At 44.5% G+C, this 26,235-nt stretch overlaps 2 protein-coding genes across 6 annotated transcripts; one reads left to right on the top strand and one right to left on the bottom strand.

Annotated features, from left to right (window-relative positions):
- The first annotated feature begins 1,202 nt into the window (after positions 1–1,202).
- Positions 1,203–10,335, top strand: LOC129345049 (chymotrypsin-like elastase family member 2A). The gene is made up of 8 exons (XM_055002028.1): positions 1,203–1,338; positions 2,280–2,368; positions 4,227–4,324; positions 5,799–5,927; positions 6,702–6,838; positions 7,378–7,523; positions 8,455–8,604; positions 10,211–10,335. The coding sequence occupies exons 1-8, from the start codon at positions 1,296–1,298 to the stop codon at positions 10,226–10,228; spliced, it is 810 nt and encodes a 269-aa protein (XP_054858003.1). The 5' UTR covers positions 1,203–1,295; the 3' UTR covers positions 10,229–10,335.
- A 1,474-nt stretch (positions 10,336–11,809) lies between these two features.
- On the bottom strand, positions 11,810–25,936 carry CASP9 (caspase 9). Of its 5 annotated transcripts, none has more exons than XM_055002020.1 (11): positions 25,767–25,936; positions 24,162–24,234; positions 23,156–23,398; positions 22,541–22,621; positions 21,616–21,653; positions 20,810–20,986; positions 18,535–18,624; positions 16,184–16,331; positions 14,172–14,351; positions 13,754–13,863; positions 11,810–12,494 (listed from the first exon to the last, which is right to left on the bottom strand). In XM_055002020.1, the coding sequence occupies exons 1-11, from the start codon at positions 25,896–25,898 to the stop codon at positions 12,402–12,404; spliced, it is 1,365 nt and encodes a 454-aa protein (XP_054857995.1). In that variant the 5' UTR covers positions 25,899–25,936; the 3' UTR covers positions 11,810–12,401. The 5 variants fall into 5 exon arrangements, with proteins under 5 accessions (XP_054857995.1, XP_054857999.1, XP_054857997.1 ...); XM_055002024.1 differs by having other exon boundaries at positions 24,162–24,307; positions 25,767–25,800; XM_055002022.1 differs by lacking the exon at positions 24,162–24,234 and having other exon boundaries at positions 23,156–23,369.
- Between the last annotated feature and the right edge of the window lie 299 nt (positions 25,937–26,235).

Consider the following 26,235-nt stretch of genomic DNA (forward strand, 5'->3'; position numbering starts at 1 on the left):
GTTCTTACAGAGGTTGTTCAGCCCTTTGGGGAGGAAGTCTTTACCCATATTAATTTTGTATTAGGATACTGATTCATTTACGAGGATGTTAATGTATTTTTAAACTATTTGCATGTCTCTTGGAACTTAACTGATGGTCAATGGAAATGGACTCCCCATGCCCTCACAGTTGCTAAAAGACTTATACTACGTGACTGGAAAGACAAAAGTCCACCAGCTGTAACTCATTGGATTGAGGACCTTATAAACTTATCAACACTTGAGCATATCACAAAGAGAACTCAATAACGTATGGACTTCTTTTTAGGTATTTGGAAACCTTTTATAGAAACATATGTACAGATTTGCCAACAGTGTTTTTTTGCCAGCATTGTTTTTCTTGGGGTTTTTTGGTGGTTGTGGGGGAGCTAATAAATAATTTTTTAAAATTATTTTTAAAAAATCCTCAAAGAACCTTCTCTCCCAGTTCAACCCGTTCACCTTTCACTGTCTGGGATTTGTGACCCACCTGTGAGGAGCCCAGGAGTTTGAGATGCCAGAGTCCAATTTCAGAACCCCTGAGCAAAGGTCCCAGGTTTCATCGTTAGTGAGGAGGAGACTGGCTTTGAGGTGGCCTGTGAAAGAAGAAAGGTGTGTTAGTGGCTTTGTGCCATTGTTCAAAGCAGCTTCTGTAAAGCACTTGCCAGGGGGGAAAACGACACATACAAAATGCCAACTTTCCAAGAAAAAGGAAAGCCATGAGTACTGACCTTGCAGACCCTGATAGCAAAAAGGAAGTGACTGTGAGAATTCTGCACATGGTATTAGAGAAGAACTGAACATCTTCAAGTGACCTGTTACACTGCTGCTGTGCAGCTGGGACGTTCAGCTCCCTCACTGCATTCTCTTTGGCAATGTACACCTGGGAGGGACCAATTTGAAATGACAAATGTAACCAAGGAAAACAGTACGGGGAATGGAACTCCCCCTTACTTGGCACTATGGCCCTGATCCACATATCCCTCCCCCTCCCGCTGCTTTTTTTGCCGAAACCAACACATCTGGCAATGGTTTGGTCCTAAGAACAGCCTTTGGGTGAGAACAAGCAGGTGTGAGATCAGCAGATTTGGCATGCCCCATGGAAGCTGGAGATGGAAATGTGCCTATCAGCATGCAACAGCAAGCCAAGGCTCTCTTTTAAACTTTTCCCTAATTATGATGACAACCTGGGCTGTATCTCACAGTGATAAACTGTCCTGGGATATAAAGCAACCAGATAGAGAGTGTCCTTCCTTATCAGCACTCCTGCACTCAACATGATCTGGGTCCTCTTTGCTGCTCTTGCGTTGGTCTCTGCGGGTATGATTCCAACATATCATAAGCAAGAGGAAATATTAATTTTTATGCAGTATGCAGTTAGCTTCCAGGAGCCATTGCTATAGGATACAAGGATGCTCACTCCTATCATGAATGGCTTTTTAAAAAGATTAGAGGAAAGTTTCTGGAGACTTGATTCATCAATAACTTTTAGCAATGATAGCCAAATGCTGAATCTCCTTGGGCAGAGGTGGTGTACCTCTGAGTGTCTCCTACAAGGGACAACCAACACCCCCACCACGTTCTATTTCTTGGGGCATGTCTCTGTCCACGGTCGGTTATTCAATTCTGGACAAGATGGCGTGTGGCCTAATCCTGCAAGTCCATCTGGGGATGCCAGTATGAATTAACCATGGGTTGGTTGGACATCATCTTGATGATATTCTGACATGGAGGATATCAAGATCAGCTGCAGAAAGAGAGAAATGGATGCAAATGGGGGAGTCGTTCAGTCAAGAGTGAGATTATTTTGTAGAAACACATTCCTGCTTTTTGGCTATTTGAGGCACCTGTGTCATTCACTGACTTCCTGCTCCTCAGTTCTTTCCTACACTTTTATTTTGGTAGGCCAGTTAAAATGGCTCGAAGAAGTAAATATATAGCACTGTTTTATATCGGAGAAACATTGCCGCTTCCCATTGTGCCTCATGTGTTTAATATTGCTTTGCCAGCACAGACAAGGCACGTGTTGTTGACTGCCTTATTCAAGGTGGAAAAACCTGCTCCTTTTAGCCCCTAAAGACAAGTGGTAGCCATCGGAGATCATTAACAGTGGTGAGGGAAGCCCCAACCTAAAGTGAAGAAACAATTCGTATAACCAAAGATTGCAACGATATACAAGTGCTTTGTACATAGGGTGCACGTTTAGTTCCCTCAGACTGCCGCAGTGACCTCAGATAACATCTGTTTTGTGTCATTTGCAGCTTTGGGATGTGGAGTTCCCTCCTACCCACCCAGTCTCTCCAGAGTTGTGGGGGGAGAGGCTGTCAGACCCAACAGTTGGCCTTGGCAGGTAAGTGGCCATCTCTTAATCCTAGCAACAGCTTGTTTATGCTTTTTCTTTTGCTGGACACAAAGTATGCAATATTTTTACATTTATACTTCAGTTAAGTGTTACGTTTGCATACATACCTGTGTTGTTTTAGTTTCAGGTGGGTAGTTGTTTGAGTCTGCAGTAGAACAGCAGGATTTGAGTCCAATGGCACCTGAGAGACCAAGAAGATTTTCAGCACGTAAGCTTTCGAGAGCCACAGCTCTGATGTCTGAAGAAGGGAGCTCTGACTCTTGAAAGCTTACACACTGAAAATCTGTTGGTCTCTGAAGTGCTACTGCTGTGTTGTTTTGGTATATATTGCTTTTGCTGTGACTCCCCCCACAAAAGGTATGCCACTTTAATGTACCCATGCTAAAATATCCCAATAGTGAACCTTGAGAGTCCAGAATTCATGGTGTTGATATGTTTGGACAGAGTTATATCTCTGAAATGTCAGTACAGAAATGTTACCTCAGAATTCAAAATGTCAGCACTTTTCACATATCTCTCGAGACTGTTGATTTTAGCATGGTATTGGATATGAAACTGTCATAAGCTGTCAATTGGCTCGTATCGTTAAGTGCCACTTTTCATGGTGTGTCATCTACTGGACACTGCTGGATATTTATACCACTGCAAGGTCTGCGACCACATATTATCAAAATATGGTTCAGCACTTCCCACTTACCCTGATCTCACATCCTTCTGATGTGAGAGCAATGAAGACTTACAGTTTTTCAGTAATATTGATTTTGTCTACAAATGGAGCCTCCAATGGGCTATGAAAGCACACAGCAAAGTATCTTCCCAAATCAGATCCCCCACTTTTTCTAGACAGCAATTGGTCCCCACAGCTGCCATTCTCCGTGCCCCACCCCCAGCTCCCATTCTAGTTAAACGCCAAGTTCTGCCTACCCTTTTGTAATATAGAAAATGTTTCTCTGCCCTTCCCGCCATTTTGATTGGCGACACTTTCTTAAGGCTGAGAAGAGAGATTTCTAGGCCATGAAGGAAAATATTCCCCAGCATTTAAAGAGCGTTAATATTCTTTTCTCAAGTTCCGTTCCTACCCATTAGTCTGACAGGCAAAAAATGGAACAATGGTTTTCATGCAAATCGAGACAGCAAAACTCATAATGGTATTAAATATTATAGCTTGTCGGTGATCAGTTCTGTCAAACACAGTCTGTCAGATTTCAAATACTGAAATGAAGTATCAAAGCCAGCCATCGTTGGTTATCAAATACCAATAGCCAACTTATTGGGGCTCAGATCTGAACATTTGAAGCTACAGCTAGGGTTCCCACAGCTTCAGGCTGGGATATTCCTGGAGATTTGGGGGTGGAGCCTGGGGATAGCAGGGTTTGCAGAAGGGAGGTACCTCACCAGGATATAATGGCATCGAGTCCATCTTCCAGAAAAGCAATTTTCTCCAGGGGAACTGATCTTCGTGTCCTCCACGAGATCTCCATCCATCACCTGAAGTTTGGCAACCCTAGCTACAGTTGCTTCACTTGAATTTGTTTGCAGTGTGATCTGAGTGCGGTGCTTAGAAGAGCCAGTGTGTTGTTGTGGTTGAGAAAGTCAAAGTAGGAGACCCAGGTGCGAATCCCTGCTCTGCCACAGAGACTCACCAAGTGGCCTTGGGCCACTCACACACTGTCTCATTGCACCTACATCACAGAGCTGTTGTTGTAAAGATAAAAGAGAGGAGTGAAGAATGTTATAAGATTCTGGGTTCCTGTTAGGGAGAAAAATGTGGTATAAATAGCTACATAAAAAATAAGGTCATCTACTCACCTTTCAAAGCTGACTGTGTGACTTCTGTTATTTCTAGGCCTCCCTCCAGTACAGTTCCAGTGGCCAATGGCGTCACACATGCGGGGGAACCCTCATAGCCACCAACTGGGTTATGACAGCTGCTCACTGCATCAGGTGCATAAAAATGGAGATTTTTTATCTTGAAGTGTGTAGCAAAACCAAAGTGCAATATTGAAGCTGGTGTGTGTGAGTCGGGGGGAGGTTTTAGAAAATTCCCATTGTAGCTGAATTTCCTTCCCTCAAATGCCACTTCACTATGCAAGCAAAAATGCTGTGTGAGAGAGACAGAGTTCTGGTGTGTCTAATTTCTTAAAAAACTTACCTTCTTTATAAAACCAGGACAACATCAAATAATGGAAATAGGTACAGCATCTAACTGTGCCTATAGACCGGTGTAAGATATTGCCCTTTCTGGACTGCCACTTATTCAGATTTCTTTGCCCTTTGTACAGACCCACTAGAAAAATATTCCGGGGACAACTTCTCACACACATCACTGGTTTGGCCTTTACATCATAAATTCATGTCCTTGTTGTCCGCTTTACAAGAAAACCCAAAGTGATTGCACTTTCCATTGCGAAGGTTCTGTCCCGGCTTGTGAAGAATGAGATGTGGAATTGTAGAGGGGATGTGATGTTACTAGGGTAGCTAATTCTAGTTTAGGAAATTCCTGGGGATTTGGGGGTGGTGGCTGGGGAGGTAGAGTTTGGGGAGGGGAGGAAGATCAGCACAGATGTCATGCCACTCAGAGCAGAGATACACGTTGCGAATTACCTGGAGACACTCAAGTGCAGGATTGTATGTGTGGTCCTCAATTTGCACGCAGGCTATTCTTGCTTGGCACACTTTCATGCGGCTTTCATGGGAGCTCTCTTTGGGCGATTGCATCTGCAATTGAGTTCAGAGGGCAGAGGGTCAATTCAGCTCTTTTTTTGTTGCAAGGACAAGTTCTGCAGGCTCCTTTGAGTTGCCAATTTGCATTTCTTTAAGTTGTGAGAAAGTGTCAAGATCTGCATTTCAATACATGGCTGTGGGAGGTGAGGGAAACTGGGGTACTTTTAGCAGTTGAGGAGGAACTGATATAGAACATGTGCATGTACTCACATGGAGCAAACTGAAGTGTAATTGTGCAAGTGAGTGCAGGGGAAGTTGGAGGGGGGACACGTGAAATGAAGTTCACTTGAGCATCCCAGGGGAGTTAGTAAAGTGTATTTCCACCCTGAGTTTTTCTTCCAAAACTGCTGTTTTCTCCGATGAACTGATCTCTGTAGTCTGGAGATCAGCTTTAACTCCAGGAGAACTCGCCAGGCCTCTCCTGGAGGTTGGTAACAATAGATGAAACAGAAGGCAGAATGGCGAAATAACAACAAGCAGATCACCTTTGTCAGCCCCAACTGTCATGCTGCAGGAGGACAAGAAATAGAAGCCAGTGTGGAGCTGGTTTGATTCTTAATAGCTGAAGTCATCTTCAGTAGCAGGGAATGAAAGAGAAAAATGTTTTGTATAGATCGATTCAGGCACCTGAATTAAGTTGCCTGGTGTAGACCTGCCTGCTCACTCGCTGCTTTTCTCCCTTTGATTTCTTCAGCTCTTCTCGAACTTATCGTGTGCAGCTTGGGAAGTATGACCTCACAGTCAGCGAGAAAGGATCGGTCTCACTGTCTCCACAAAAGATCATAGTGCACCCCAAATGGGACTCGAGTAAGGTTTCCAATGGGTAGGTTGATTGCTTTTCTTTAAACAGAGGATCAGAGATTAAGGCTGCTAGTAGAGCTGCCAGCTCCAAGTTGGGAATTTCCCTAACACTGTGATATCTGTCGATATCTGGAAACTGCCCCAGTGGTTGCTTTTCAAGAGCCAAACTAGACAGGGCAGTACCCTTGCGGCCACCGCAAGGACACCACTGCCATTTCAAAGTCATTTAAAAATGCTGTGAGGGCCCGATACTGACCAGGCACAGCAGGCTGAGGTGCTCTTTTTATCCCCTTGCCTTATCAAGTGCCAAAATGGTCACATGCACACACTGTGGCTGTTTTGGCATTTGAAAAAGTTCAGAGAAGGGGGACAAGGGCAACATACTGCAGGCCCAGTCAGGACAGGGCCCTCATAACATTTCTAAATGATTTTAATATGGCAGGTTCACCCGAGAATGCCATCACGTCTAGTTTGGCCCTAAGTTTACGCTTTACAGGGGGGGATCTGATTGTGTATCTCCAATGCAGTGTATCGTTTTCACCCTTAGTGTTTAACTGTGTGCATTTATGTAGGCATGTGCTATAGTTGTAATGAATCTGTTCACCTCTGCCTTAACAGCTAGAAATCTAGGGAAAGGGGATGAACCATCACAGCTGGTAATGCCAGTTTCACACACTGTTGTAAAAAAGCAAACCAGTTGAAAAAAGGACACTGGTTGGAAAGGGTGTGTGAGATAAACAGTGTATCTGGACATGTACGCAATACTCTGTCCTTCTCCTCTCCCAACCAACACTAGGAATGACATCGCGCTGATCAAACTTTCACAACACGTCACCCAGAGCGACACAATCCAGCCAGCGTGCCTCCCACCGGCCAACAGCATCTTACCCGGAAACACTGCTTGTTACGTGACAGGCTGGGGAAGGCTGCAAAGTAAGGGATTGCTCTTGTATTTTCACTGCCGTCGTTTATTCATTTTATTTGTGCTGACTAATTGCGGTGATTTCCTTTACCCCGTGGTAAACGGGTCACTTGGTATAAGTGACTGAGTAGGGTAGCTGCCAACACAGGGTAGCTGTGTTGGTCTACCAAAAGAATCTGAGCGCTTTTATATTCTCAAACAGAGAATGGCTGTTCATTTCCCCTTCTCCTCCTGGTAACCTTTGGTGCATCTCAAAACCTGGTTTGCACTGAGAACCACCCAATCCAGCCTAGTTACTTACTACCAAGCCCTTATGTCCCCTCTGGGTCCTCCCTGTCCTGTCGACCAGATGTTATCTGGTGTGCGTGGACCTGATTCGGATCAGGACCACAGGGCACAGTGAGGTGAGGTTTCAGATTGTCCCATGTACTGTCTTCCCAACCTGAAACGGTCCCAGAGAGCTGCTATTTGTCCTGCTGGGAGAATCTATGGCTAGTCCTCCATCTTGTATGACCGGACCTAAAGTTTCCTTGTTTCGGACTCTTTGCAGCAGGCGGTGCGTCCCCAAAAGTCCTCCAGCAAGGCCGCCTGCTTGTGGTGAATCACGCAACCTGCTCCCAGTCCAGCTGGTGGGGCAGCACGGTGAAAAGCAGTATGGTCTGTGCAGGCGGTGATGGCATCATTTCTAGCTGCAATGTGAGTAGTATCTGGCTTTGGAACGAAGGAAGTCCAAATCTGCAAATAGGAAGCCCATGCTTAAGCGTGCCAAAGAACTAGTTTTGCACCAGATGATCTTCTAGGCACACTTTATATGGATTGAGCGGTTACATCTCCCCCCGATTTTTAAAAATATCCAAGTATCGTCCTACAATGGAGAATTCTGAATAGGAGTTCCCTGCAGACCCAAAAGTCTCCTGACATCCTTTGAAGCACCTCCTAATCTAAAGAGATGGATTAGTGCTTTGTTTTGGGAAAAGCTGCTTTGAAGAAGGAAGTTTCAGGTGGGTAGCTGCGTTGGTCTATCATCGAAGAGCAAGATCGGGGTCCAGTGGCACCTTAAAGACCATCTACATTTCCAAGGTAGGAGCGTTCAAGAGTCAAAGCTCCCTTCATCAGATATTTGGTATCTGACAAAGGGAGCATTGATGCTCAAAAGCTCATACTTTGGAAATCTAGTTAGCATTTTAAGATGCAATTAACCCTGATCTTGCTCTTTGAAGAAGGAAGTGAGTGCTGGGAAACAAATTGATTGGCGCCACATTGGTGATCACTATCAACATGTAACTGGTTGTGCTGCTGCAATGAGGCAATGCTGGCTCTTTTTTTGCTCCTTATGGAGCTTCTGTGGCATCCCAGACTGGCACTCAACAAGGGATGTTTCCCTTATCCTGGTATCTTTGCACCTGCTGTCAAAGGTGCAAGAGGTCTGTCAAGTAGAGTGTTGGCATCCTTGCCTCTAACATCTGGCTCACCTGTGCTACCATCTGGAACACCTCATTGCATGGGGCGCTGCAGCAGACAGGGTGGGCATTTCTGCCTCGGTGCAAGCGGTCCCACTATTCAAACACAACAGGGGCCCAAAGGGATTGTCTTCCCCAATCTACATTGAATTCTTTTGGTGTTACAGGGGGACTCCGGCGGTCCGCTCAACTGCAAATCCGGTAGCAAGTGGGAGGTGCATGGAGTGGTCAGTTTTGGCTCTTCTCTTGGATGCAACTACCCCCGTAAGCCTTCTGTTTTCACCCGAGTCTCTGCTTTTAACGACTGGATCGCTCAGGTAAGTTCTTGTGGCATGTTGCTCAGGGCAGGGGCACTTCCTTGCTAGTTCAAAGGAATATAAAGTCAAGAGTGTGCTTGTCGGCAAACAGAGATAGAGAGAACTGCGTTTTTGCTAGGGCCCCGCAAGAAGCCCTAGAACCGGGTCAAGCACTTCCCATCTGCCCCATGTGGCTCTGGGAAGTGATCCTCTGTAGGGTGGAAATACGTGTTACCATGTACCTAGGGATGCTCAAGTGAACCAGTTTTTCACATCTTAAAGAAATGTAAATTGGGAAGACAAAGGAGCCTACAGTACTTGTTCTCGCAGTGATCTGCCCTCCAGACACACTTGCAGATGCAATCACGCAAAGGGCGCTCCCATGAAAGAGGCATGCACGTGCGCCATGCAAGAACAGCCTGCACGTGAACTGAGGACCATACATAAAATCCTGCACTTGAGCATCCCCAGGAAATTTGTAATGTGTATTTCCACTCTCTGAATTATGGGCACAGAATCTTTCACAGGTATCTCCGATTCCCCCTTTTATCTTCAGAGTACGCAGTGAGAAGAGGGTCCAGGGAAAGCCAGCCTCAGATATTAGGAAAGCAAGAATAATTCCATCTGTCAGGGTGTCTCAGTGGTAGCTATTATAAATTTCTCATTCCCTTGTCTCATGCTCTGTTATCTACATATATCAAGACCAGGACCACATTTTTATAGGTTAGCACAACATTTGTTCTCGGCCATTCTTTTCAGCCAATATGGTTGGCCATGCTGAGAGGTTTAGCATTTTCATCATAACTTATTACGATCCACGATCAGCTAAACTTTTAATTGCGGCCTAATTAGGTGTTAGCCTCCCACGGGAAATACAGAAACACTTTGCCCTTCAGAGACTACCTGGCTATTCCAAGGAAGCCATTTGTTAAAAGTTTTTGGATAGTAGTGATAGGAAGATACGTTTTCGAGTGGTAAAATAAAAATTGCAAGTTGCTGGACTCTGTATAACCACTATTTTCTTATGGGCGAGTCCCAGCTCTGTATATATGGTGGGGTGTTTTAATTTATACTGGCTGATTCCGCACACGTCGGATAATGCACTTTCAATGCACTTTATCAATCATTTGAGGTGGATTTTTTGTTCTGTGCACAAAAAAATCCGTTCCAAATGATTTATAAAGAGGATTGGAAGTGCATTATCCAACATGTATGGAATCACTCACAGTTAGCTGCTGTAAGTTTTGGGAGGAAAGCAGTATAGATACATACATTAAGTAAATAAGAATTTTAGAAGGGAACATAAAAAGAGAAATGCAAAGAAATCCAAATCTTCTGCTAACTGAAATCTGACATGGTGATATAGTGGTTAGAGTGTTGGACTAGGATCTGAGAGATACAAGTTCCAATCCCTTCTTTGCCAAGAAAGCTTGCTGGGTGATTCTGGCCAATCACACACTCTTAGCCTAACCTGCCTCACAAGGTTGTTGTGAATTTTAAAAAAAATGGAGGAGAATTATGTAAGCCCCTTTGAGTTCTCAGTGGGAGAAACACCAGGTATAAATGAAGCAAATGAATAAAATTTCACTTTTCTCCTTTCTGTCTCTCTCCTTTAAATGCTCCATAGGTGATGCAAAACAATTAACCCAAGGAGCACTAAGAAACAGTGAGTTACGGCTGACAATATCATCAAACCAGCTGTGAAACAAACAAAAGAAAAACATCAATAAAGTAACCAACACTCTGCAGTCATGGTGGGCTTCTGTCTGTAACTCTTTGCTTTTATTCTCAAGGTGTTTTTCTGCAGAGATGCTAAGAACACACTAGCTGTCTCTGATGTTTCTTTTCCTGTTTTAGTTTAAAGGTTGAACAGTATGCAACATGCGTAACGCAATTCAGACACGCAACTATGAAATTCCAGTGATGTACCAGAGGTGCTTTATTCAGTTCCTCCGAAGGCCACAGGCTCAGTTATTGTTTTGTGGTGCTTTGATGGTGGGAGCTCTAGCACCTCCTTTCCCCAGGCTGTTTTTTCTGTTGCAAAGAGCTTTCTTATTCCCATCGTTTATAGTACAACCCTAAGCAGAGTGACACCATGAAATTCAATGGACTTTAAAAAGATGTACTTTTGTTTAGGATTGTACTGCTAAACCACAGTATCTTATCACTTGGAAAATGCAACTTCCTTTCTTACTAGCCCATTGGTTGCAGTCATGAGCTACATGCCCGTATGAACAGGACAAATGATTTTTATCTTTATTTCTTTAGATACTTTGTAGTCGCATTGCTTAAGCACAGGAAACTGTTGAAAAGGAGGAGGGGTGCTTTCCCAAAAACACAGCTTTTAATCCTGCATGTTCTTTAAGACTCAAAACATTTCTTTCCCCAACATAAGTTTTCGGGGACTAGAGCCTGGCACGTTCAGGAAAGCATTTTTTGTTAGTCTTTAAGGTGTCCCAAGATGCCTTTATAATTTTTGCTACGACCACAGCTACCCTTTGCAACGCGCTAAAGCAGGCCTGACTTCCAAACAAAATAAATTCCTGAGCTTTCCATTCCACTCCATCACTTTTAAGACTTTATCACTCGACACTGCAAAAACTAAGTTAAGCGTGAAACTACCTGAAATTAGAAACTGAGCCCAAACCCTAATTCTGCATGGTTGTGAAGCTGAGGACCAGCCTCCTTCACCGATTCTTCAAGGTGGGGCCTCCAAATGTTTATAGTTCTGAGGGACAGGAGCTTATCCTTGTGTGCGGAAGTGGGCCGGCACCAGAGGTGCAAAGGGAACAGTGGTGGGTTATTGATCGAAGGTACTGGATGCCCACCTTCTTGGAGATGAGGCCACCAGAAGGTATATCTTGTTCACCCCACATAGAAGCCTCTGACTGGGAGGAGAAAGGGTTAAATCTCTGCGGTGCTCCACCTCCTCCAGTTGGGACTCTCCTGGAGGAGAAAGGATATTTGGTACTCTCAATTCCCAAAAAGTATCCCTTATATAACAAAAAAAGAGGCTAAAGTTGAAAATTTGAGCTCAACACTAACAGTGAAATCCTAAACCGGGTTACTCCAGTCTAAGCCCATTGATTTCAACGGGCTTAGACTGGAGTAACTCTGTTTGGATTTCACAGTAAATATTATACTCTCTTTTCCTTCCTTGAGGAGTTACAGAACAGATGCAATCCCTGGGTACAAACTGTAAATAAAAACACCAAGTTGGATTACATATGAATATAGAATATTTAATGCTACAAGAGATGATATGCAAAATTAATTCCCCTGTCAAAATGCCTGATTTTTTAAACTCAGGTGTCTGTCTATACAGCAGTCTTAAGCTGCCTTAACTGACATGGCTTCCCTGAAACAGATGTGGGAACCGTAGTTTGAGAAAGGGGAAGGGAAGGTCACCTCTGAGAAATAAAGCAGAGCGCCCTCACAGTCCTGTAATTTCTGAGGTTCAAGATGGCAGGGGGCAGGAAGGGAGCCATGATCAAGGTTAAAGCCGTTGGCACAGTAGAAACTCCAAAGCCAAATCTGCAGAATGGCCGTATGAAAGTTGAGACTGAAAACACAAAGAATGTGTAGAGGATTCCCCCAAGGAAAAATCATGCACAAGGAGCGGAGGGCTCAACCCAAACAAAGTTCCAGGCACTTCTTTTGGGATCCACGCAAGACTCTGCTCCAAAATGAAGAATCCTGTACTTCAAGAAACAGAGGAATCTTTTCACAGCTCATGGACCATCCCAGCATGGAGCATCTTCCATGGGTCCCTTCTGGAACAATTACTTCCTCCGGACAGAGCGCCTAAGGTCAGGATATCATTCGGTCATGAAGAGGAACCTTTTGCGGAGGAAGTTGAAACAGCCAGGCATCTGTTTGTACTTCCCTTTTGCAGAAACGGCATTTGCCACCTGGAGGAAGAGAAGAGAGACCTTTGCCATGCGTGGATGCTGTTTTGCACACAGAAAGGGTGCCCCTTGGATATCAATCTCCTGTACCAGACAAGCCACTGATTGTGTTACTGCATGAGTCTGGCTTCCTTCCAGTCCAGAGGCACACTGAGAACAGGGACTCATGCAGAGTGACAGCATGTGAGCGTCCTTAAAAATGAGCCAATCTTAACCTTCCGTAGTCTCAAACCTATACTTTTTTGGCAGTGCAAGAACAAAGTGCACCCCAGATTTTGTTCAGACAAAAAAGTATACTTCAAAAAACAGGTAAATACTCTGTTAAGGAGAGGTGACTTCATCTCTCCAGCTCACCCCAGAGTCAAAACACTCAAGCTCTTGGGTGAAGAGAAGGAAACTAAGACCTCTTAGCCACAAAGGTCTCTGACGGCTTCTGTCTTGGCAGTAGGGATTTTTAGAACTGGTGAGACTAGGCTGTTTTGTTCTTGAATTAAGCGGGGGGCCAGTTATGACCAGGTTTCAGACCTCTTCACAACCCAGTAATCTAAAAAAGGAGTCCTGCAACCGAAGTCATAAAACTAGGATGGCAAAGGGCAATTCCAGCTACAAATTTACTTTTCAAGATTCCAGCTAGGAAAATATCATTCCAGCATGAACAGTGGTACCAGTAACACCAGCACAGACGTCATGTCTGCATACAGCCATACCATGGTTGTATGGTTGTTATACTGCTTGTACTGCAATATGCTGAAGCTATACTGCATTATTACTGAATTGATGTGTAACTCTCTCTGATCATCTGTAACCAGATTGCAGACGTTACTTCCTTAGGACCCAGAAAGGGCCTCCCCTGTTATCTTAGAGAAACATGCGAGTCTTGGCTAGCCGTGACCTTGATGTGTTTACATTCCAGTTTTCTCTCCTGTTCCCAGATGCTGGGAAGTAGGCATTGTATACCTAATAAAAAGTCATAACTAAATAGGTTCTCACAGAACTCTTGTAGGCTTGCGCACCAAAACCTAACTGTCATTTGGAGCGCGGGAAAAATCAACTATAACAGAGACTGCTTGATTTGAATTGTCACTTCTGTCAAGCTCCATGATGGAGAACAGACCTGAACTGCATAGATCCTAATAAAGCTGATTCTGCTGGAACCAACGTGTGTTCACTGTGGATGTGCGTGAAGGGTTTACCTGCCAGGGACTGACAATAGAAAGAGATAGGAGTGTGTGTGAGCGTGTGCACACACACACTGGATTTACCCTCAGTAGCATGGTGAGCAGATCTTCAGAATGGGCAAATTGATCAAGAATCTGGTCTAGGGTTTCCACGTACCAGGAACCGCTTTGTTTATCCCTCCAGGACACAAAACCTTAGGAAAGGATGCAAGAAAAACCACTAAGAAACCAACCTTCTCACTTTGATCGGCATTAATCCCACACGAAGGCAGATTGCTCATGAAATGCAGTCTTAGATGAAGAATTCAGCTTCCTGAGAATCTGGACTTTTTGTTTTTTTAAAACGCAAGTTCCTAGTCCTTATGATGATGAACATATTCTTGGAAGGGGCAGAGAAAGATTATTCCTAACACTACCTACCAAAGACTCTTTAACTGGAGAGGTGGGGATTGAACTTGTGTCTGTGTGCATCTAAGGGACATCTTATGCTGCCGGTACTCACCTGGAAAAGTTGAGTAAGACACTAAGATGTCACTAGGGGTGGGCAAGCTGGCTACGGCATCTGGTTCATCGGGGTCTCCCGCGGGTATCTGGAAGGGGCTTGCATCAGAATCTAGAGTGCTTTCATGTCGTTGATCTACTGAGGGCTCAGAATCCACCTCAAACCCTCGGTCCATTTGCTCTAGAGAGGCAAACACATGCACCATACAAATGAATACAGGAACCGCAAAGAGCTTCCTTATGCCACAAGTTGAATTTCCAGGCAAATGTTGCCTCCAAGAAGCCTCCAAAACGTAGGCCTTGCACTATGTTGCAACATTTGGAGATGTTCGCTCTTAAGAGTCATCTAGCCCTCTCCTAAATTTATTCATTTATACTGGGCCTTTCTCCCCAACGGTGACCCAAAGCGGATTACATCGTTCTCCTCTCCTCTGTTTTATTCTCCCAACACCAACCCTGTGAGGTAGGTTAGACGGAGAGAGTGTGACTGGCCTAAGGTCACCCAGCAAACTTCCTTGGCAGAGTGGGGATTCAAACCTGGGTCTTCCAGATTCTAGTGCGACACCCTAACCACTACACCACACTGGCTCTCAGTTCTTATAAGCGCTGATTGTACTCTCATGCACTTCCAAAGGAATCTATTTCCAGCACCAGGCTTAGCAGCTCTAAAGCAAACACTGTCCCTTCGGCATCTTGCCTTACAGATCGGTAAGCAGACTGGAAGGAGAATGTGGCATGCGCAGTGCTGTGACCCCAGAGAAGCTGTCAGGGCAGCCCCTGAGCCAACTAGAAGCAATTTAGGCAATCTATTAAGCAAATTGGCCTGAACAGGCATGGACTCTACCGGCAGCACACAACTGCCTATATAAAGGAGGCAGCAGAAAGTCCAGGAGACTGATAGGAGGTTCTTGCTGCTGGGAAGAGAAAAGACGACAAGTTCTTGCCCCTACTCCACAAGGGGACTGCCTGAAAACAACAAAAGCAGAGGGCAGCAACATGAGATCACAGAGGCAGTCATTGTGGAGTGGACTTAGCTGTGGAACTCTGAAGGCAGACAGGTGTGACGGCTGCTGTCCTTTGATCCCCTAAAGGGGCGGAGCAAAAAGGGCCCAAATCACTGTTGATGTTGTTAAGCACACACGTTGCGCGGGAGGAGGCAGGGCTTTTGGTGGGTGTTGCACCAAAGACAGATCCCTCGAAGTTCCTTCTAAGATCGTCTAATGCCCCTGGCAGTGATGGAAGATTCAAGTTACTTCAGTCAGAGAAAGGTTATTTCACTGGGAGGAGCGATTAAGAAAATGAAATACGCTCTTCACTCTCAAAGGAAATGGCACCTGCAAACGTACAAGGCCGACCTAATGGGCTGTTCGCTCATTCGCTTTTTAAAATAACCCTTAATTAATTTTACTAAAAATAGCAGGGACAGATTCAACGATGCAAAGGACAGAAATACAGTTGAGTGTTCAACAGGGTACAGGATTATGCACTCCGGCCTCTTTTATCAATCCCAAGCTCTCAGAAATAAAGCCCATTTTCTTGTGGAGAAACTGCCTTCCTTCTTCCAAATATATGGACTTTTATTACTTTATTCCACACCCTAAATAACCAGTCTGTTACATTTCCTCAAAGTCTTTGCCATTCTAACCGCAGTTAATAAATGAACAATCTCCTCCGGAGTTGCATTCAGAACTCTTATCTAACCAGGGTTAAAACAACAACAACAATCATGAGCCCTGTTTAGTTTGCTCCCCCCTTGCAGATTAACTGGAGTTAGTTCCCTTCCTCCCCCCACCCCCAACTGGGCTCTTAAATGTCCAGGCTTAGAATATCTGTTAAGGGCTGGGGCAAGCATGAACTAAGTCAAGTTCGTTGTAAGTTATGCAAAACCAGAGGTAGCTTTTAATCATGGTTCTGTGTGAGAATGGAGAAGTGTGTGCAAGCTTGGAGACAAGAACCCACAGTGGTATGGATTGATGGAACAGAGCTAGGGGATTTGTCCATCTGAATACTCACTTCCTCCACAGGCTTGAATAAAGAAGAGTTTGGGCTTCCCCCTTAAGCATGGGCAGTTAGATCCATTGAAGTAGCTGACAATTTTTTCCACTGCGATGGGCATTCCATCTGCACCGTAGATCCCACCAGGGAACTGAATGTGGCTGGTCTGGAAGAAAGGAAACGAACCACCAGCTGACCCTGGGAACCAGCAAGAGTCAAGAATCGGTACATATTCCCCCTCTTTCCTTGCAGGTAGTCTGACATAAAGGAAGAAGCTGCGGAGGCAGGAGGAGAAGGCCTATAAACGGAGAATTAGAGGAAGCAGGAATCTGAAGGCAGGTGTGTGTGTTGGGTGCTGTCAAGTCACTATCAACTTATGGCGACCCTATGAATGAAAGGAAGGCCTCCAAAACGTCCTGTTATGGATATGGCTAAAACTATAGGGGAACAGTTTCTGGATATAACCAAGAACAAGATGGATAGCCATGTCTGTCTGTAGCAGTAGAAAAGAGCAAGTGTCCAGTAGCACCTATAAGACTAACAAAATTTGTGGTAGAGATTGAGCTTTCATGAGCCACAGCTCACTTCTTCAGATACATATCTGAAGAAGTGAGTTGTGGCTCATGAAAGTTCATATCCAAGAACGTTATTCAAGGCTAGCTCAGCCCCATAACAAGAAAACCCCAGAGGGAGTCTAGAGGCCTAGATCTTGGAGAGGGACGTAAAACAATAGAGTTACACAGTTGAATTGCCATGGGTAGATTAGAAGAGCCATGTAACTCGTACCAATATATACAATTTACCAAGGCCCAGGTGCAGGGAGTATCTGAGAATGACAAGAATATTTAACTTCAAAGAAGCTGGCAATATTATAGTCTTACTGGTGGAGGGCCAAAAGATATTCAAATGTATGAGAAACCTGTAATCACTAACTCTACATAAATGTTGTTAACATAAAAAGTAGTAAATACGAACTAACTTATTGTTATATGTTTCAATAAGTTGTTTCATATCTTATTTGGTGTATGAAGTTATAAGATGATAAGTTAGCCAAGAACTTGAGCATCTGAAGTTGGATAAACAGCTATTTTAAGGAGATGGTTCTGAAACCCTATAAATATGACAAGATAAATGTACAGAAAGCGTCTTCTCAGAAGGGCCTCCTTGCCTGTGACCTTTGTATCTTTGGGTAAGATACTTTTTTTGGACTCGCTGTCCTTTAATGATCTACGTCGTTATAATAGACGGCATGATTGTCTGTTGGTTGTGTTGATATCAAGAATACTGAATAATTATTTTGTAATAATAAAGGCTTAAAACAGAAGCAAAGACTCCATAATTACATTTCAAAAAGAGTCCAGTAGCACCTTTAAGACTAACCAATTTTATTGTAGCATAAGCTTTCGAGAATCACATTTTCTTCGTCAGAACGTGATTCTCGAAAGCTTATGCTACAATAAAATTGGTTAGTCTTAAAGGCGCTACTGGACTCTTTTTGATTTTGCTACTACAGACTAACACGGCTAACTCCTCTGGATCTATAACTATATTTGTGTGCAATACCCGACAGAGGCTATCTGTAGTGTACCTCTAGCCAGGAGTTCAATGATTTGAAATGGGAAAGCCAACTAGATGCTAAGGGCTTCTTAAGTGCACATCTGTATCTGAATCAGGCCTGACCAGAGCACCCAGAAGAGTTTTACCATTAGGAAGGACAGCCATACAAAGCCAGTTAAGGGCAGAGAAAGGAGGATGGGTGTTGAACTCGCCTGACCTACTCAACTCTCACCAGCATTCAGCGCACAGTCCTATCTTTCAGGAGCAGCTCCCCAACTGAGGTTTATTTTAATTAATTAAAATCATTCACCTGAGCTGCTAGTTAATTCGGGCCCACGGTCCTGCAATCACACAGACCAAAAAGCAGAAGCTAATAAAATAACTCTGTTGCTGTGCTGTGGAAAGGCGAAGAATGACTATGATTATAATACAGAAATGTGGATTTCTAGCAAATTTAGACTTCTAGTCCTTGTAACTTTGGAGGTTGTGTGGTTCCCGCAAAAAGCCTCAGGTCTGTTGTTTCCTGCAGTCATCCATAGAGTTTTCCATGTCCTTCTTCCCACCTCCAATCAATGCTAGATTAAATGTTGCCAGTGGGGCAGGTTTGTAGGAGGCCAACAGTATTCCTCTCTATTTCATTGACTGTGCATAGCCAGATTTTAATGACATCACCTTGGTGCAAAAGCAAGAACAGCTCTTACTAAACTCATATGCGGAAGAATACTTTAGAGCACACAGTTACGTACTTGGCACAATACAGAATAATTTAAACACACCAGCCCCGAGGGTTTTACGGATCCCCAAAACGCTACCTGACAGCCGTGGGAAAGGATTACAACCACACAGCAATCGAGAGATCCGTGGTCCCGCCTTGCCAGGCTCTGCAGCTCCTGGGCAATTTCCTATAGATGTTTGCAAAAACCTCATGTTAAAAACGTTCATGTTGATGTATGCTTCGTCCCTTCTCCTTTACAAACCACAGACTACCAACGTATCGCTGACAGGCAAAGCCAAAATGATGGGAACTGACACTCTCTTAATCACCAAAGGATCAGAATGAAAGATGAGCAGAAGCCAGGGTACGTGGCCACAAGAATGAATGAAGAGGAAAGAGCTATCACTACCCCATTCAACTCCTGACTTTATTTGGAAAGGAGCCACCTATATAAAGGAACATTCTTTTTCAGCTTGTCAATCACGGGAGTTCTTTCTCGCATATAGGAAATGTGATTTTTGAGCTATACTCGTATCATCAACTGCTTTAATGGGGGGGGGGGATGCAGATGAGTTTCAGGCACAACTTAAGAGTCTCTCTACATGAGACATCGTACATGAGGATGCTTGAATGTAAGGAGACACAATCTTAGCCGGGAAGCATAGTTTTAAAAGATAGAGCCGGTGGAGATTGCTCCTCAGGGTTTTTTTTAAATTTCATCTTTGCCTCAGCTAAGGGGAGGTGAAATTGACAGAGCCTTCAGGGAGGCATAGATGAAATTAACAAACCCTCTAAGGAGCCATCTCCACCAGCTCTGACTTTTTAAACTACCCTCATGTAGAGAGGTCAAATGAACACAGCCTTTGGCTCTGTCTTTTTAAACTATGCTTCCTGGCTAACAATGCATCTCCCTATACTCGAGTACCCTAGTGTAAGATGTCTCGTGTAGAGAGTGTCTTATTGGCGGTGCTTAACCTAGCCTGACCTTCCCCGGTCCAAATTCTGCAGCTTCAAGGAAGTGATATGTAGAGATCTAGATTTTCCACAACATTTTAACCCATGGAGAAAGGAAATTTTTATTCCTTCCTTTGCCTTTCCCCAATAAAGATGTTTTAAGGTTAGGGTTAATATTTACAAACTAAACTTATTTTGCTGCTTTAACAACTTAAAATCATCACTTAGAATTTAAGCTACCATATAAAACAAGCCGATGGGATTTAAAAGTATAAATGCCTTAGTTTTCTGCCTCCCCCTTCCCATTGATCTGTGTGAAATGCTGCTCCTGGGAGGGGGGGAAGGCTGAGGAACAGCATTGGAGGGATGGTGTGCTACAGGAAGGAGGAAATCAGTAGAAACTGCCAGTTTAGTCTGGATTCAACCCTTTGTTAGGCTCCATCAAACCAGGATTGGAAACTGTTGTTTGAAGTTGTTTAGTCTTCACTAAGTTGTTTAGTCTTCCTGGCCCCAACCTGGTGGAACTCTCTGTCTGAGGACACTCGGGCCTGCCAGGATCTTGTATCATTTTGGCAGCCTGCAAGACGGAGATGTTCCACCAGGCTTACAGTTGAGTCCAGCGTCAGGGCCATCATTGAGCCTCCCACCGGTCTCCGGTATTCGAGTACAGCTCGTGTGTCTGTCTACCTCCTCTTTGTATGCTGGGGGAAACAATGTGTAGCAAACTATATCAGGTTTTTGTATATATATAATTTTAATTGCTGAATTTTATTGTGTAATCTGCTATGTAATTTTATTTTATGACTGTTGTAGCCCATCCTGAGCCCACTTGTGGGGAGGGCGGGTTAAACATCAAATAAACTAAACTAAACTAATGGTTTTGCCAGGGCTTTTTTTCCTGGGAAAAGAGGTGGCGGAACTCTCAAGAGGGAAATGAGGAAGAAACACACGGGATTCTTTGAAATCATATTATTTTCAAGCACTATTGCCGAGTATTTTCAAGAGGTGCCAGAACTCCATTCCCCCACATTCCCCCTGAAAAAAAGCCCTGGGTTTTGCATGATGTACAAGCAATCTGTCTTGCCTCCCTGGTATCATCCTCAAGCACCTCCCAGGCTACAGAGAGGCTTGGCCAGAGTGGTCCAGAATTGGAACCTATCTTGCCTTTCACCGTGTCTTGCTAGCCATCTCTCTGATGGACTAAGCCAGCATCTAGTGAGGCATACCCACCCTGGAACAACCGTCTGTGAGCCAAATCCTGGTCTCCAACTAATCCCTGTTAAAATAAAACACAGTTATGCATGGTGCCTGAACTGAGCTTTGTGTAAACCTATTGGCACGGCTAGCCCCTCGTGATCAACTATGGGAAACAGCCACTGCAAAGAGGCTGTTTGAAGTTGTATCCCTTTGTTGTCAACCTGCGCTCTGAGATCTCGTCGAGTCAAGACTTCGAAACGGAACCGTCTGAAGCGCCTCTCCAGTCTCTGGCAGTCCACGTCGGAGCCGATGCGGGCAGCGTGGCCAGACTCTTTGGTGAAGTTCACATTGTTGATAATAAGGCAATACCCACAGGGGTCAGATTTCACGGCATAAACCTGCCACACAACATAAGAATTCACCGTTTATTTTCTGCTAAGAACATGTGAGTTAAAAGAATATTAACACAGATTCTCAATTATGCAACTGGTTCAACTGACTCCAATTAATGTTGTGCTAGGCTCCCTGACTGGCTTTTTGGTGATACTATGCCCATATTAAAAACTCTCACCCCACCCTGGGCAAGCTAATTTGCAAATGAAGGGTACTTAATTCACAAGGGCATAATGCTACAAAATTCTAAAGTCTGTGAGCGGAACTACAAGTGACGAAAGGCACAGATTGGACACTTGCCAGCTTCCCTCAAGTTTTGGCGGGAAATGTAGGCAGCTTGGCGGAATGTTGGACAAGTGACAGTTGAAAAGTCCATTGGACAGCAGTCGGAGAGCCAAGCAGCAAGACCAGGACGCCTACATTTCCCATCAAAACTTGAGGGAAGCTGACAAGTGTCCAATCTGTGCCTTTCGTCACTTGTAGTTCCACTCTGTGTCTTGTATATATGACGGGGGGGGGGGGGGAGAAAGGAGAGTGGCTGACACTTCTATATTGGCAAAGCAAAGCTGACTTTAATTCCATTTGACAAACTCCAAAAAGAAAACCACAGAAGGTATAGGTTTAAACAACTAACCATGTCATGGTTCCGTGCATCTCTCTCTGCTACAGAACCTATAAAACAGGTTAAAGTTGCAAAATCATATACCAATCCCTCACCCAAGTAATTCAGACGAAGGCACATAGTGTGGGATTATGATTTCCTACACATACCCCCTCAGAAATACATACACACATCCTGCAAAGGAGAACAAACACAAAACCTGTCTGCATCATGTCTGAGTAGAGAGAACGTCTTAGAATCAGTTAAAAAAGGAAAAAAGGTTATAGGGAAATGACTTACTTAATTCTCTAAGAATTTTTAAGAAGATTTAGGTATGTGTGTACAAGTGGGAAGTTTTGAATTGTTTATCCCTCCGTGATTCCTTACAAGCCCCCAACTTGTTCCCTCTAATAGTAAACACACAAAAGAGGTTGGGGTTTACCCATACTCAGTGGACTCCTTAGGCATACAAAAAAACAAGACTGAGAGCAGAACCACAAGTGACAAAAGGCACAGCTTGGACACTTGTCAGCTTCCCTCAAGTTTTGATGGGAAATGTAGGCAGCTTGGCGGAATGTTGGACAAGTGACAGTTGAAAAGTCCATTGGACAGCAGTCAGAGAGCGAAGCTGCGAGACCAGGATGCCTACATTTCCCATCAAAACTTGAGGGAAGCAGACAAGTGTCCAATCTGTGCCTTTTGTCACTTGTGGTTCTGCTCTGTATTTAAAAATCCCAGACTCCCACTCCCAGACCTTAACCTTAGACTGACTGAAAGCCACCACAATCCAGTAAAGGGAAGCTGGATGAGGGAGGGAAAATGGCCTGCTTATTTATTTATTTAAACATTTCTATGCCACCTCTCCAGAATGCAACTAACCATGTTTATAGTAAGCCTATGGAGGGATGTTAAGCGGACACAACTAAAGTAGGTGATCAGAACATAGGTTTGTCCTTACCCTGAGTGGCTGTAATTTCACGAATCGGTTCTCGGAATCTCTCCTGGGCTGGAGAAGGTAAATATTCACTTGTCCGAATACCTACAAGTATGGGACAATTAGACTTCCTAAACCACCTCCTCTGCAGAGCAAAGATTTGCCTCAAACACATGTGCGTGCATACTATGAAGATGGAGACCAGGGTCAGTGGTGTGTGTGCACCACTGTTGGCCAATGACATGGCATCACTTCAAGGAAAACCCGGAAGTGATGTCATGCCTATCTGTGAATTGGCCCGAATTATATAGAAAAAGCATAGAGTTTTGGGTGATTCCTAGAGAGGACCGACATCACTTCTGGGTTTTCCCAGAAGTGACACTGTGCTGTTGGTCAACACCCCTTTTTAATTTTATTTTTCTCCTGCCACTGCTCTGAGAGGTAGCAGGAAATGCCAGCTAGGGGTGGGGAATTCCCTGTCCCCAGTGGGGTCTGGCAACCCTCACACACACACACACCAACCACACTTTGTCATCATGGGTGAGATGCATTAGGATGCATTTACCCAACCCCACAAGCAAGCTGGAGTACAGAAGTCCCTGATCCAACTGAACCAAGATCAGCCCAGTCAGGACATACCTTCGTCAACTCGTCCAGCATAAGAATGGATCACAATCGGCTCTATATTGACTGGGCGCAACTGCGGCTGGCTGCATCCCTCACCAAGCAAAGCTGCCAGATCATTCTGTCCAGTTTCGCGGAGGCACCAGATGAAGGTGGGGAGGGCTTCTTTTCCTCGAGTCTGCAGGTCTGTGATCAACTGCCTGGCTTGATCCCTTCGAGTACCTGCTCTCTGAAGATAAGATATTGCTTCGGGAGCGTCTAACAAATGCAGAGAGAAGACACTGTGCTTTTCCATTTAAAAAAAAAGTAAGGAGGACTAAAGAGGCTTAAATAACGTTGCAACTAGAGCGGGCATTCCCTTGGTGTAAGCCGCAACTACTCCCAGGTAAAGAGCTAGCCAGACTTTCACTCTCCAGCATTAATTTTTTTATTGGATGACAGTAACAGAAGTCCTTTGTCCTAATCTCCATCACCAAGAACTTCAGGGATCATCACTCCTTGCTAAATGTTCCTTTTGGAGCGACTGACTTCATTGCTGTGAATATAAATGGATCACCCTGATATATTTACACTCCGCTGCATTTGATGAAGTGAGCTCCAACTCACGAAAACTTATGCTGGAGTAAATTTTTATCTGTCTATAGGATGCCACTGTACTCCTTTTTTATTTCATTTCACTGGTCTTCCTTTTTCTTAAACTCACTTACACGCCACTTTCTCCAACGTTTATGTCTCTCCCCCTAATTACATTTGGAGGCACACGTCCCAATGAAGGCCTAGTTATACCTGAAAAGATTTATTTTTATTATTTATTTAAATATTTATATCCTGCCTTTCCTCATGGCTTGAAGCCGCTTAGAAATCACAATTAAAAACTCCACACTTTAAAACCAACCCAATGAAACCCCAAAATGAACCCCTCCCAAAAGATAGCTCATATTTATATTTCATTACAACCAAATAAAATGGAACTGCGGTGCTTCCTTAAAGGTACATTTGAGGATTGGTAAAAACTACATACCTATAGGGGAGTCCACCATTATGCTCCTGCGTGAGTCAATGTTCTGAGTATCCTTCCTTTGTGGGCTGCATCTCTGTATTAGGAACAAATGATCCGTCCTTCCTCCAATGAGTAAATTATCAGCAGCTGTTGTTTTAAATGTAATGCTGGCAAAGCAAAAGTACTCCCTTTGGTGTAGTGGTTAAGAGTACAGGACTCTAATCTGGAGAACCGGGTTTGATTCCCCACTCCTCCGCTTGAAACCAGCTGGGTGACCTTGGGTCAGTCACAGCTTCTAGGAGCTCTCTCCACCCCACCCACCTCACAGGGTGATTATTGTTGTGGGGATAATAATAACATACTTTGTAGACCGCTCTGAGTGAGTGTTAAGTCATCCTGAAGGGTGGTATATAAATCAAATGTTGTTGTTATTTAAACTAGGCTATGGCTCACACAAAACAGTTCCATGTGTTTAGTTAGCATGGCAGTGTTCAGACAGGTGCAGTGTCAGTATGCTAGTCAAACACTCACAGTTGCTTTGCGCAGGTAGCAGCACAGTTAAATGATACACCATGCAAAGTGCAGCACTGAATTTTTTTGCCTGGCCAGCATCCCATTCAAATCATACCTTACTAGAAAGAGATCAGAATAGTAACTCTCTCAGAGACACAACGGTCAGCCTCCTCTGTAGATAAATATTTTGGGCTCATGGCAGCCTTTAATTATTCAATTAAGTTGTTTCATGTAGTACAAAAACAGCTTTCTCACAACATGTCTATTATGGCACACAGTTCAAGAATTTTGATCAGGCATCTGATGAAGAGAACTTGATTCTCGAAAGCTTATGCTATAATAATTAAAATTGGTTAGTCTTAAAGGTGCTACTGGACTCTTTTTGATTTTGCTACTACAGACTAACACGGCTAACTCCTCTAGTTCAAGAATTTTTTTTTGAAGAGGAGAGCAAAGATGACCAATTTACCTTTCTGGCATTCCACAAGAAAAGGAAGAGGAGACTCTTGGGAATTCGACAAAGGTCGCTTTCACACATACTGGATAATGCACTTTCAATTCATATTTGCAATCGGCTCTCCCTGTTTCACACAGGAAAATCCATGTGCAACAACCACTAAAATGCATAGAAAGCGCATTATACGATGTGTGTGAAAACAACCGAAGTCAAAATGTTGCTGTGGGCTGGATGACTAGGAAGACTCCAGTTTCTTTCCTTAGTCTTGGAATGGATTTGTACACGTGCCTCTGAAAGCACTTCTTGGGGCTGCATTCACACATGGTTGGATACTTTGCTACAACACAATAGGCACTGGTGTGTGGTGCCTTCCTAAGGATCTGCATCCATGGGCATAAAAAGAGTACAATCCTATGGAAAGTTACTCCAGACTAAATCCGCTCAATTCAACGGGCTTAGACTGGACTAACTCACCATAGGATTGCACCGTCAGAATTGGAGGTGAGGAGATTTTTCTCTCGGGCTCAGGGCAGGGCTGGGGAAATCCCAACCTCCTTGGCATTGCAGCTGCAGCCGGCGCCCAGCGGGTCCTTGTGAGCAGACAAGGAAGCGACGGAGCTCTTCCGCACAAAGGCTCTGAACATAACCCAAGCTACCTGGATCTCCTCGACCATGTCCTGCGTGAAGATCCCCCGGTGCACCAGCAGGTCCCATAGCGGCTCCACCTGCAGCTCCTTCACCAGGCGCACCCGCGAGCGCTGCAGCACCTGCCGCTGAGCCTCCTCCATCGCCCCGGGCGAGGCAGCCAGCAGAGACGCCCAGCGCAGCGCTGCACTCCTTCCGCCCGGGAAACCCCGCCCGCAGGCCACGCCCCTCGCCATCACAGTCCATATAAGGGCGTGTGGGCGGGGATTGGAAAGGGGAGAGTCCCCTCTTCTTTGGATGGCTCTGAAGCTTTGACTACTCAGGGAGGGAGCTGAGTCTGGCATTAATGTTGCCAGCTCCAGGTTGGGAAATTTCTGGAGACTTTGGGGGTGGAGCCTGGAGAGGGCGGGGCCCCAGTGAGATAGGCTGGGTGCCCCTACAGGCTTGCTAATTATGAAATCAGCCCCACTGATTTCAGTA

This window comes from Eublepharis macularius, chromosome 17, assembly GCF_028583425.1.
Source record: "Eublepharis macularius isolate TG4126 chromosome 17, MPM_Emac_v1.0, whole genome shotgun sequence".
Lineage (NCBI taxonomy): Eukaryota > Metazoa > Chordata > Lepidosauria > Squamata > Eublepharidae > Eublepharis > Eublepharis macularius.